The 13,492-nt window shown below is 33.5% G+C and overlaps 1 protein-coding gene across 1 annotated transcript; it reads right to left on the minus strand.

Moving 5' to 3' along the window:
* Positions 1 to 9,859: 9,859 nt before the first annotated feature.
* Positions 9,860 to 13,157, minus strand: LOC131928968 (phospholipase A2 homolog ECS_00014-like). Its single transcript, XM_059285153.1, has 5 exons — positions 13,049 to 13,157; positions 11,988 to 12,037; positions 11,311 to 11,452; positions 11,078 to 11,175; positions 9,860 to 10,134 (listed from the first exon to the last, which is right to left on the minus strand). Exons 2-5 carry the CDS (start codon positions 12,034 to 12,036, stop codon positions 9,965 to 9,967), a joined length of 459 nt encoding a protein of 152 aa, XP_059141136.1. The 5' UTR covers position 12,037; positions 13,049 to 13,157; the 3' UTR covers positions 9,860 to 9,964.
* Positions 13,158 to 13,492: the final 335 nt, after the last annotated feature.

Genomic DNA, 13,492 nt, shown 5'->3' on the forward strand with positions numbered 1-13,492 from the left:
TGAAAAAAAAGCATCGTTTTCATCGTTAATTATTAGATTTTGGTATCAGCCTGTCTCCGGTCGTCGCTTAGCAAATCTGTTATCCAAAAATTCAACAAGCATGTATTCACCTGTACATTTTTCAGTTTGTGTCATCTCCCCCCCCCCCCCCTGAATGATAGTTTTTAAACGTGCACAGTTAATTGTATATTTTTTTATCTGCAGTCAGTTATTAGTACAGTTAACTCTCATTAGTCATTTATTGAACTGGCAAAATGCTTACTTCTTCTATATATTTTGCTATTTTTCGCCATGGTGTCACCCCCGAAATTTTGCCACCTTGCGCAGTCCTCAGCCCCGCCCCCCCCCCCCAACCTTGTGACGCCTCTGGTTAGGGGTACTACTTGAGTACAGTAAATATGTATATGTATATGTATATATATATATATATATATATATATATATATATATATATATATATATATATATATATATATATATATATATATATATATCGGGGGGGGGGGGGTATAGCCCCTTGGCACACCTTGTACCTACGCCACTACATAATCATGTTCTTAAGATTATATAGCACATTCTATGTATAAATTCGATACAAATAGCTATTACGTATTCTGCAATTTTATATTTGTAATAACATATTGTAAACGAAATGAGTCTTAAATTCGATTAAAAAATGGGCCTTTATATTATGTATTTTTTCTATTTTGCAATCATATCATGTATTACTTGTTGTATAGCCTAGATTCTATAATAATATACTAATATATTCTATATTACATAATCCTATATTATATCGTTTAGTTATCTCTACCCTAATGTTTTCTATACCGAATAATCAATATTCTGTAATTCTAAATTGTGTATAAATTAATCATACAATCTCTAAAATTAATCATAACTATGATCACAATTAAATTCAGCAATCCACTGTATTAATTTATATTGCTAAAAATAATTTAATTTTCAATTTTAAAGACAGAAGATACATTTTTTATAATATTAATTATTATTAGCTCTGTAAAATGAATGGTTGTTTAATTTTTCTTATATTAAATATTTTAAGCGATTAATTAATCGAAATGGTTTTATTCCGTTAGCTAGTTTTTACAGTTTATAACTATAATTAGAGTCTCAACGACAGAATCAAATGAGAAAAAATCTATAGCGTTATTATATACCGACACTGTTGATAAGCCACTCAACGACAGTCTCGTTGAGAATAGTGTAGGATCGGCTGTTTCACCAATGTCTGCAACACGGCGGATAATAGTATTTGCACCCAAAGCTACTTTTCAAATTGTTTTGAATTTTCTGGGCATAGTTTCTCAGCCACCTCTAACAAACATTTATTCCATGGACAAAAAGATCGACGCGGGCCGGATGAGAGGACCTCGCGGGCCGCATCTGGCCCGCGGGCCGTAGTTTGGAGACCCCTGGTCTAGATCGAAACGCCGGAGCGAAATTACAGGCACTTTTACTTGACAGATACGTTTCGTAATTGGTACGTGGGGTCAAGACATGAAGACAATGCATCGTGAGATTAAATAATTTTTTTATGAATTTCTATCCAACCACACCACACGCGTCCTTGCGTTCAATAGCGCGTTATCACGTTCAATAGAAGCGTAATGGTTTTTAGTCATGAAACTCTATTGTAAATAAAAACATGTAAAGTACTTTAAAAAATCATTAAAAAATTCATAAAAAACGTTTTAATAACAAGCTTTTATGTAATAATGCACTAAAAAGTAGAAAATAAGTTATAGACTACTATTTAAATAACTATAAAGAAAAGCGTGGGTCACTTTAGTATCTATTGGATACCTTTACTAATGTTAAGGAAGACACCCACGCTTTTCTTTATAGTTATTTAAATAGTAGTCTATAACTTATTTTCTACTTTTTAGTGCATTATTACATATAAGCTTGTTATTAAAACGTTTTTTATGAATTTTTTTTCAGTACTTTACATGTTTTATTTACAATAGAGTTACATGACTAAAAACCATTGCTCGCCAACTGAACGTGATGGCGTAGCTATTGAACGTACCGTGATGGCGCAGCTATTGAACGTGATGACGCGTGTGGTGTGGTTGGCTAGACATGCCTACTAATTCGGTCCAAATTTTAATTAATTCATAAAAAATTAATTAGGCCTCCAATTAAGTCAAATTTAATTTCAGATTGCATTGTCTTCATGTCTTGACCCACGTGTCAAATGTGAATCGTATCGGTCAAGTAGAAGTTTCCGAATTTTCACTCCTGCGTTTCGATCTAGACTGACGACAGGGCGACGACAGAGGAAGTGAGTTAAATAAAAGCTTGTAAAAAAATTCATAAAAAACGTTTTAATAACAAGCTTTTATGTAATAATGCACTAAAAAGTAGAAAATAAATTATAGACTACTATTTAAATAACTATAAAGAAAAGCGTGGGTCACTTTAGTAATTTAGTACCTATTTTATACCTTTACTAATATTTGAGAAGAGACCCACGCTTTTCTTTATAGTTATTTAAATAGTAGTCTATAATTTATTTTCTACTTTTTAGTGCATTATTACATAAAAGCTTGTTATTAAAACGTTTTTTATGAATTTTTTTCAGTACTTTACATGTTTTATTTACAATAGAGTTACATGGCTAAAAAACCATTGCGCGCCTACTGAACGTGATGGCGCAGCTATTGAACGTACCGTGATGGCGCAGCTATTGAACGTGATGACGCGTGTGGTGTGGTTGGCTAGACATGCCAAATAATTCGGTCCAAATTTTAATTAATTCATAAAAAATTAATTAGGCATCCAATTAAGTCAAATTTAGTTTCAGATTGCATTGTCTTCATGTCTTGACCCACGTGCCAACTTTGAATCGTATCGGTCAAGTAGAACTGTCCGAATTTTCACTCCTGCGTTTCGGTCTAGACTGACGACTGGCGACTGACGACTGGCGACTGACGAGGAAGTGAGTTAAATAAAAGCTTGTAAAAAGGTTTTAATAACAAGCTTTTATGTACTAATGCACTAAAAAAGTCGTAAATAAATTATAGACTACTATTTAAATGGCTATAAAAAAAGCGCGGGTCTCTTCCTAAACATTAGTAAAGGTATCCAATAGATACTGAAGTGACCCACGCTTTTCTTTATAGTTATTTAAATAGTAGTCTATAATGTATTTTCTACTTTTTAGTGCTTTAGTAAATAAAAGCTTGTTATTAAAACGTTTTTTATGAAAAAAAAAATTTACAAGCTTTTATTTAACTCGCTTCCTCTGTCGTCAGTCTTCAGTCTAGATCAAGTTTCTCCAAACTACGGCCCGCGGGCCGCATACGGCCCTCGGTGTCCTCTCATCCGGCCCGCGCAGATCTTTTTGTCCACGTAAAAACGTTTGTTGGTGATGGCTGAGGAACTTTGCCCTGAAAAATCAAAGACATGCGTGGAAGAAACTGGCCCCCGAACTGAAATTTAATAGTTAATTCGGCCCTCGGACTGAAAAGTTTTGAGACCCCTGGTCTAGATCGAAACAGCCGAGCAAAATTGCAGGCACTTCTAACTGGGTTCGTAGTTGGAACGTGGGTCAAGACATGAAGATAATGCATCGTGACATTAAATTTAACTTAATTGAATGTATAATTAATTTTTTATGAATTAATTAAAATTTTGACCAAATTACTAGGCATTTCTATCCAACCACATTACACGCGTCATCACGTTCAATAGGCGCGCAATGGTTTTTAGTCATGAAACTTTATTGTAAATAAAAACTGTCATGTAAAGTACTAAAACAATTTGTATAAAAACGTTTTAAGAACAAGCTTTTATCATATACTAGGCATACTGCCTAGCTTCGCCTAGGTTTTCAAAAACGTTGTGAAATTGAATGATTAATTAATAGGTGATTTGCTGTTATGCTAAATGTTTAGGGCCTGAACTTATTCAGTGGGGTACTTTTATTGTACTATTAAAAATATGGAATATTCGCAAACTTATTACTCTCAAGGTTATTAGAACTGAAAGGGCTTTCATAAACATTATTAATGAAATATAATATTAAATTACTTTTGCAATTAATTTTACAATTTCAATACAATACAAAACTTAATTTATAACAAAATATCCATTTAAACAATGCTATACATTATGATTTTTGTTTTTTCTTAAAAAGAGTATACAAAATATTAAAAAATTGTTACATTAAAAAGTTACCGCCCCTGTTCATAGACCAAATGACCAAATCTCGTATAATGAGAATTTCAATCGCAGTCATTTTTAGCCCTCTTCGAGGGCTTTGATGCTGACCAACAGTTTTTCCATACGGCCCAGTCATCTATAGCCAGTTATACAAAGAGTAAGTACCCTGAAATTTGTGTAGAAATTACCCTGTTTTCCCCATAAAATACAAAGATTATATAGGGAAATACGACTGGTCAGTTTTGACCCATTTCCCGATTTTTCCCGGACATGGCGAGTTTTTTGTGACACCCCAAGGCGTTCTCCTACCACCTCACAAAATATCAAGGGGGGTCTTCAGAGGAAATTTTTTTTCGTAATAGAGCTCATATATAGAGAATGTCACTCGCGGTCACTTTTTTTTGCCCTCGTCGAGGGCTTTGAGTCAAACCGACAGGTCTGCCCTACGGCCAAGCCATTTACCTATAAGCATGCCCAAAAATTAGCCAGATGTAAAGACGGTAAGTGCCATAAAATTCGTTTTGAAATTACCCTCTGTTTTTCCCATAAAATACAAAGATTATATAGGGAATTACGATTGGTCAGTTTTGACCCATTTCCCGATTTTTCCCGGACATGTCGAGTTTTTATGACAACCCAAGGCGTTCTCCTACCACCTCACAAAATTTCAAGGCGGGTCGTCGGAGGAATTTTTTTTTCGTAATATAGCCCATATAAGGCGCCGGTCAGTCGAGGTCAGTTTTGACCCCCTCCCCGTGGACTTTTCGGCAAACCGTCACCGTCCCTCGTGTTCTTTCGCCGCGAGGCACCATCGTGCCAAATTTGACGCGCCTGCGGCACCGGGAAGTGCCCTATCTGGCACTTGACCACTTTGCTTTATATATATAGATGTACTAATGCACTAAAAAGTAGAAAATAAATTATAGATACTATTTAAATAACTATAAAGAAAAGCGTGGGTCTCCTCCTGAATATTAGTAAAGGTAAATAGATACTAAACTGACCCACGCTTTTCTTTATAGTTATTTAAATAGTAGTCTATAATTTATTTTCTACTTTTTAGTGCTTGAGTACATAAAAGCTTGTTATTAAAACGTTTTTTATTAAATTCTTTTTGGTATACAAATTTAAATCAGGGATTTATGACAAACGATCCGATATTTTTTTCCTAATTTTGTTGTTCAAGTTTGGTTCGGATTCCTGCCTTGTTGCGTGCTTAGGTATTTAGCACTTTCATTTCCCATAACAGGTGAAAGATTCCATATCCCATACTTTCCTTTGCATACCATTTAAGCTATCATTCTGTCTCTGGCTTTATTTCTAGATCTAGATATTAAAACACTATCATTACAATTAAATCTTATTATTCTTATTACTTTTGACTTTGTCTTTTACTATAAGTATTTGTGAAGGTCGAGCATATTTGTTTTATTAACAGTTATCTTTTATAATTAAAATGAAGTTTATCATTTTACTGTTCTTACCTGAAACAAACTGTCGAGAACAGATTCGCATGTTTTGCCGCTGCTTCACTCACCCCGCTGCGATAAATATTGGCTGAAAATTGACGGCGTCTACGTTCTGTTAACTGTCAATCTCTATCATCTTGGTTTTATATAACTCTTGGCAGTCGAAATAAAGGAATCCCTTTAGATCTGCCACTTCGAGTATCACAACCTTTCACAGCACAGATCACCATTTTGAATGTAGATCTGTACACCGCGATGGCGAATGACGTGACGTCATATGAAAGGACTCTATAAATTTACATTAGTTTTTTGAGAAATCGGAAATAGCGTAAATTACTACGTAAATTACTACTTCCGGTCAATTGAAATTACTTACAAGTGAAATTTCATTTATCTATCTGAAATAGTACTCAAGTTATAGGCTTTTGAAAAAATCAAAGTAGAAAAAGTACCACTTCCGGTTATCGGAAATCGCTCAAAAATTTATACGGATCTACGAATTTGATAAAATACTTATATACAGGGGCGGAACTACAGTGCCGCCAGACGCCGCAATGTTGGGGGGGGGGGGGGGGGCACGCCATTTACGGGCCCACAACCGACCATAATAACTTATATTTCATTTTTAAAATATTTTTTTTTGCATTTTTTATTTGATGGCTGTTTTGTAAAAAGATTACCGTAGCTGCGGTTGGATTATCTTTATTCTACAGACACCAACCCACGCTCTTGTATATTCTGTGAAAGCCGAGTCCTCTTTCTCCTACAATCAAACTTAGCAAAGATAAGGAAACGTTCAAACCACGTCCATGACTTATTTCCCTTTTTTAAATAGTCAAATATGGGTGCTCATAAGCTCTTTTTCCACGTTTTCTTTAACTTGCTTTCGTCTCTATTTGTTTGTCTTTCCAATCAAATCTTGCGATCGAAATTTCTGGCACTTCCCAGTTAGCTAGCGCGCTGAAATTTTCAGGGAAGCTTTGTTTTGGATGACAATAGAATATTTAATTGTTTTTATTACTAAATTGATCCATGGAAACATTTTATTGATCATTTTAGACCGCTATATAATTGTACAAAAAACGTGGGGAAAAAGGGACATAACCCAGTAACTGTAATTTGATGAAAACAAGGTTCGGTACTCTCCCTCTTTGCTTACTGAGTAGTGTTCACGCGGTGTTTGTGCTAACAACCGTAACAACTGGTGGCCAGTATGGGGGAGACGATATGGTCGAGTGGTTGGGCACACGATTGCTATCCCACTCGACACGGGTTCAAATCTATGTGTTCTAGTCAGTAACGTATTCACACAACGTGTTTTTTACGAGTTGTCTTTTTACAAGACTTTAATGCAAACAAACAGACAAAGACTAAAAAGTAGAAAATAATAATCATTAAAAAAGTTTTTAAAAACCCACGTTTTCTGATTGAACTAAAAAGCAGAAAATAAATGCTATACATGACAATAATGCAAGCGATCACTCTACTATAAGCGATCAACAACGTGGGGCACCATGATTTTCTTACAGTTTCTAATACTGTTGACTCTCTACAAGCTCCCTAATAAAAGTCAATAGTATTATCTAATCAATAGTAATATAACTTTTACTTCGGCGCCCCACGTTTTTCATCGCTTGCATTATTGTCATGTATAGCATTTATTTTCTACTTTTTAGTTCAATCAGAAAACGTGTTTTTTTTTAACTTTTTTAATGATTATTATTAATAGATGTGTAGTAACCAAATTAAAAATCAATTACTTCTCTTAATTACTTTTTTTTATAAAGAATGACATTGTATATAAAGGAAATGTATAAAAAATTAATAATATAAACACAAAAAAACATAAAAATAATCATAAAACGAGACACCATTACTTCTACAAAGCTTTCATATTATATATTCTTTTGGCCGATTAGTTATTCAGAGGCCCTATAGCAGAGATTTTAAAAAAAAAAAACTGATTTTCACAAAACACTTACACACATGACATGGTGTAGTAATTAAAGTAATTTGTTGAATTTAAGAAAAAGAAACATTTGTTTTCAAAACCCGAACAGGCCAGCATGAGAATCCTTTGATCGTATTTTGTGTTTGTTAATATATATATATATATATATATATATATATATATATATATATATATATATATATATATATATATATATATATATATATATATATATATATATATATATATATATATATATATATAAATTGGGGGGGCTTCAAAAGTTTTGTGCTGATTGACCCTTTTTTTCTAGCTCCGCCACTGCTTATATATGAAATTTCATCAACCTAGCTGTAGCGGTAGCGGACTCAAGTTATCGTGTTTACACACAGACACATACACACACACACACACACACAGACATACGGACAAGATTGCAAAACTTTGTATACACGACAAAGTAAAAATTAACCCTTTGAGCCCGCCAGGCCGGTAAACCGGCTTCAACATTAGGCATATATGTCCGAAAAGCCGGTTTTCCGGCCCGATAATCTAGCGTCATATTCCTAGCGGCCGGTATACCGTCTAATTAAATATAATTAGCGGAAGACTGACTAAAACTGCGTATATGTCTTTTTAGTGCGTGATTATGATTCTAAAAATAGATTTTAGGAAAAGTGAAAGTGTTTACATTTCGTTGCAATGCCGCCGAAACGAAAAGCTGAGCCAAAGCCATCGACTTGGTGCAAACGATGAAGCAAAAGACCGAAATATCAACAAAAGAAGTAGAATGACTGCATCTCAGGCAATACAACTACTTATTGATTCTGATGAAGATAATATTCCTGGTCTATATTGTGATGATAGTGAAGTTGAATTTGAGACTGAACTCAGTGACATTGAAATTGACAGTGACAATTAAACTGTTCAAGTACGTTCTGATGCACGTGTCAAGCACAAAGACTTGCCGAAACAAAAAAAAATGTTTACTGATGCAAAACATGCGAAGTTTTTCTTTGCATCGGGTCCGGCAGTGATAACTGTTTTGAAAGTTATCACACAAAAGTGGACTTCTGGCGATGAACTAGTATGGCCAGGTATCAATAATAACAAAACAATTACTAAATGAAAATTGGTTTCTTCTATGTTCTATCAAAACAATAATTACGTGTTCGTTTTATATACATTGTTCTGTTCATATATTGTAAACAAATAAAGAATTTCAGAATCTTTCTGCTTTGATGTTTGATCCTGAATCTGGATATCAAATTTGGTCTGATTATCTCAAACAGTTCAAAAGTTATAGGCAAAGTTAGAAGCAGATAAGTGAAAAATGGTTTGGCCCTGGGAGCTCAGGAAATGGGAGAAATTAGGCCAGGGAGGCCAGACTCAAAGGGTTAAGTATTTAGTGTTATCTAATAATATTCCAGAAATTTTAGGGAAGATCATTCCCGCTATATTTTTTAGGTGTTTTTTTTTTTGTTTCAAATGGAAAAATATTTGGGTATGTGTGTACTGTTGGGAGTGTATCTGTGTGTGGGTAGGTGTGTTCTTAGATGTGTATAGGTGTTTCATGGGTGGAACTGGTTCTTCGACGTGTTGGTGCTAGCTTTTGTGTGTGCGTGACAGTGTGATTGTGTAGGTGTGTGTGTGTGTGTGTGTGTGTGTGTGTGTGTGTGTGTGTGTGTGTGTGAGCGCGCTTATTTGGGTATGGTGTCTTGGTCGTTTTTGCATTGGTTGAACTGGTTTTGTGCTTGTGTTTTCTTAGACGTGTTAGTAATCTTAGCGTGTGTAGGCCTATATATATATATATATATATATATATATATATATATATATATATATATATATATATATAGATATATATATATATATATATATATATATAGATATAGATATATATATATATATATATATATATATATATATGTGTGTGTGTGTGTGTGTGTGTGTTTTTGTGAGTGTGTATGTGTGTGAATGCGTGCGGTCGTGCGAGCGTGCGTGCAAGTGTGTGTGTTTGTGTGTGTGTGTGTGTGCGTGCGTGCGTGCGTGCGCGTGTATGTGTGTGTGTGAATGCGTGCGATCGTGCGTGTGTGCGTGCTTGCGTGTGTGTGAGTGTGTGCGTGTGCGTGCATGCGTGCATGCGTGCGTGTGTGTGCTTGTGTGTGTGTGTGTGTGTGAGTGTGTGCGCCCCACTTCTGAGCGTATTACATTTAAAATTATAATTTCAAAACGAGATTTCAGACATACTTTAATCGATGGCAATCCAAACAACACAAGGATCGATAACAAACACAAAAGATGACCAAACAAGCCAAACATAAGTGTGTCAGGGCGTTTAGCCAAAGCAGCTCTAATGTCCCTCTTCGAGTCCCTTTTGAACCTTGTGCGTAAGCTCTCTGCACCATCTGGATGACAACTCAACACTATCATTGTTGTATGTATTTAGAAACTTTTTAAGGCATCTTCCTAGCCTGATATCACACAAACAGCCTGTATAGCTACAGGAGCTGATGTCATGTTCTGCGTTGTTGAATAGATACACTGATTATAAATTATATATATATATATATATATATATATATATATATATATATATATATATATATATATATATATATATATATATATATATATATATATATATATATAGCAAAGTGTTGTTGAATAGATACACTGATTATAAATTATATATATATATATATATATATATATATATATATATATATATATATATATATATATATATATATATATATATATATATATATATATATATATATATATATATATAGCAAAGTGGTTGGGTGCCCGATAGGTCATTTCCCGGCACCGCAGGCGCTTCAAATTTGGCAGGATCCTGCCTTGGGACGACGTAACACGGCGGCCGGTGCCGGTTGGCCAACAAGTCCGCGATGAGGGGGTCAAATCTGACCTTGGCTGACGGCGCCCTATATGAGCTATAATCTATCGAAAAGAAATTCCTACCTAAAAACCTTTTTACAACTCCTGAGTTCGTAGACCTACCCTCATGGGTGGCCAAAAAAAACTGAAACTTATTGGAAATATGGAGCCTAAATTCTAAACTAAAAACCCCTCTAAACTGAATGAAAATCGTATAATAATAAGCTTTTGAATTATCTAAAAATAAAATAAATTTTTTCTTTAACTATATGCCTAAATTTAAAACTAGTCGCCTTATAACAGTAAGGCAACTTAATTATACAGGCATATCTTAATTAAACAACTATTGTTTTCTTTTAATTTGTTAATTTTACTTAAGAAAAAAAAGGTATAGTTTACTTTTACTATCATTTAAAAGCTTGTTCCTACAATGATGTTTATTAAAGTTTCTTTACCCTATATACAATTTAAAACGTTGGTCTGAAAGGGATATTTATTGTTTGTTACCTACACAACCATGTAAAACCTTGTTCCTACAATGATGTTTATTAATGTTTTTTACCCGTACAACTGCAACTGCCATTAGCGCACTTGACAGGTGTGACAACTTCCACAGAACACTTTTGTTTTCCGTAGCATTCGGAGTGTCTCACACAACAACTGGGGAACCGAGATCAAAATTAAAATGTTCGGTCGGTCTCGTCAATGGGTCGGTCTCGTCGTTCTGTCGGTCTCGTCGATCGGTCAGTCGGTCTCGTCGGTCGGTCAGTCGGTCTTGTCGGTCGGTATACTTACTGGTCTAACTCATCAACAGGTATACCCATCCTGTTCAACACGCAGTTGCAGCCATACTTGTAGAATTTGGAACACGAGTCATTAGTGTATTCATTAATCACCAAACACGTGTTAATCCAAGCTGATCGAATGTTCTCAAATCCTGTTGGTGTTGTTTTTTGTTTTTTTTTTGTAGACATTAGATTCCAAAGAGTTTTTATGTTTGTAAATATATGTGCATGAGTGTGTGCTGGGATTAGGTTTAAGTTAAAGTATTTTTATTGGATTTTTTAAAGAATATGTTTTGTACAAACATAGCATTTTAAATAGTTCAATTGATTTTTTTATGTGTAAGCCTACCTATGTATATATATATATATATATATATATATATATATATATATATATATATATATATATATATATATACGACTTATATGTTCATGTGATATTGAACTGAGTGTGTAATATAAGTATAAACATATGTGGATATACTCTAAGGTAGATTTATACTCTTATTATAACAAACTATTTTCTTTTTAAATGTATTTGTTGGGTAGTGTTAGAAAGCTCTAATGCACCTCAGGAGTAAATGAGTTCAATATTTCTAAGTATACATCTATTTAGGGATCTCTTATATAGTACAGCTTGTTATTTTTTAACGTTGATCTAATGGTTAAATTGAAAAAAAAATTAACCTGAATAAGCCAGTACGAGGAATATCAAGTTGAAAGACAATCGATTCATGCTGTGGAAATAGAGGTTATTCAATTTTTTTTTCCTGAAAATTAAATTTAATTAGGTGTTTAACATTTATTTAAAATTTGTTTAAAATTTGTTTCACATTTATTTTTTAGTCACGAAAGGCTAACAAAATGTTCATTTCATATTTTTTTTTTGTGGACATTATTTTGAAAATGTACAACGAAAATCTGGCTTATTATGTTTACAAGCTTTTATTTAGTTGGTAACGTAAATTTGTTTGTTTTTATTGGTTTGTTTGTGGCCAATCTTGTAACTCATTTTTTACCCATTTTAATAAAACTTTCCACTTCGATGACAATACACGTCTACTTATTTTTTTCATTTTAATTAGATATTTTATTAATTATTTTAAAAAATACTTAAACGATTTCGAAACTAAGATGAGATAACAAATTTAAATCACTGATAGATTACTATATTCATTAACCGAATGCGAGATAACTAGTTAAACGCTGTCACCCTAACAGTCTGGTGAGCTGTGGTTCACGAGAATGTTTACAATCGTAAAACCCGTCGATTTAGTGAAGGCTAGGAGGGGCAGATAATAAAGTTTTCAAATTATTCCAAAGTAAGGGGAGGTAACAGAATTTAGAAATTGTTGTATAATATGGTCACGGACGGCGGCTTTCACGGGGCAGATAATTGTCTTTCAGAGCTACCGATGGTGTTTTAAAGCAAAATATTTTTGGGAATATCTAAAAAGTTGAAAACAAAACAAATATATATTTAAAAAAAAAAAACTTTACAGCCACAAGCTTTTAGATCACTGAAAATTAAAACATAAAACTAATTTACTTTCTTTAATAAAAACTAATGGTTTCTCATGAGATATGTTACATATTTAGTGACAAAGGCTTCAGTTAAATATAGCAAATTAGTTTTACTTTCTCAATGTCGGTGCATTTAAAAGCTTGTTGCTATAAAAGTTTTTTATATTTGTTTTTTCAAATACAGTATAAATTATATATAGCTGGAATAATTGAACTAAAGTTACCTGATGGGTCTGCTGTGGTTTCTTCGAGGGGATATTTCACTTGTATGACTTATCTTAGCAATGGTTGAAATAATAAGTCTTCGTGTCTATCTCTGACGCAATCTGAAATTCAATTACATTTTTTAATAACGTTCATTTAAATCCATCGATAGCTTTATTAACCCTTTAATAAGTATGTTAAACCTACGCACATTTTGGAAACTTATATTTATACATATAAAGGTAAAATAACATTATAAAAAGGTTGGTTTTAAATTGATAATGTGAAATTTTTAATATAAGATATGGAATATGTTAGCTAGTGTGTATATTTTTAAAAATAAAGTCGGATATTATCAATATTCTTTTGCACCTTTTTGATTACCAAGGAACGCAGCCACCCAATGTTCTACTCAATACCCCCAAGTTGTTACAGGACCTTTTAGTTTTGGCTACCCAACTTTT

The sequence above is a fragment of the Physella acuta genome, unplaced genomic scaffold (genome assembly GCF_028476545.2).
Source record: "Physella acuta isolate Inbredline_101_S28 unplaced genomic scaffold, ASM2847654v3 ptg000092l, whole genome shotgun sequence".
Classification (NCBI taxonomy): Eukaryota; Metazoa; Mollusca; class Gastropoda; family Physidae; genus Physella; species Physella acuta.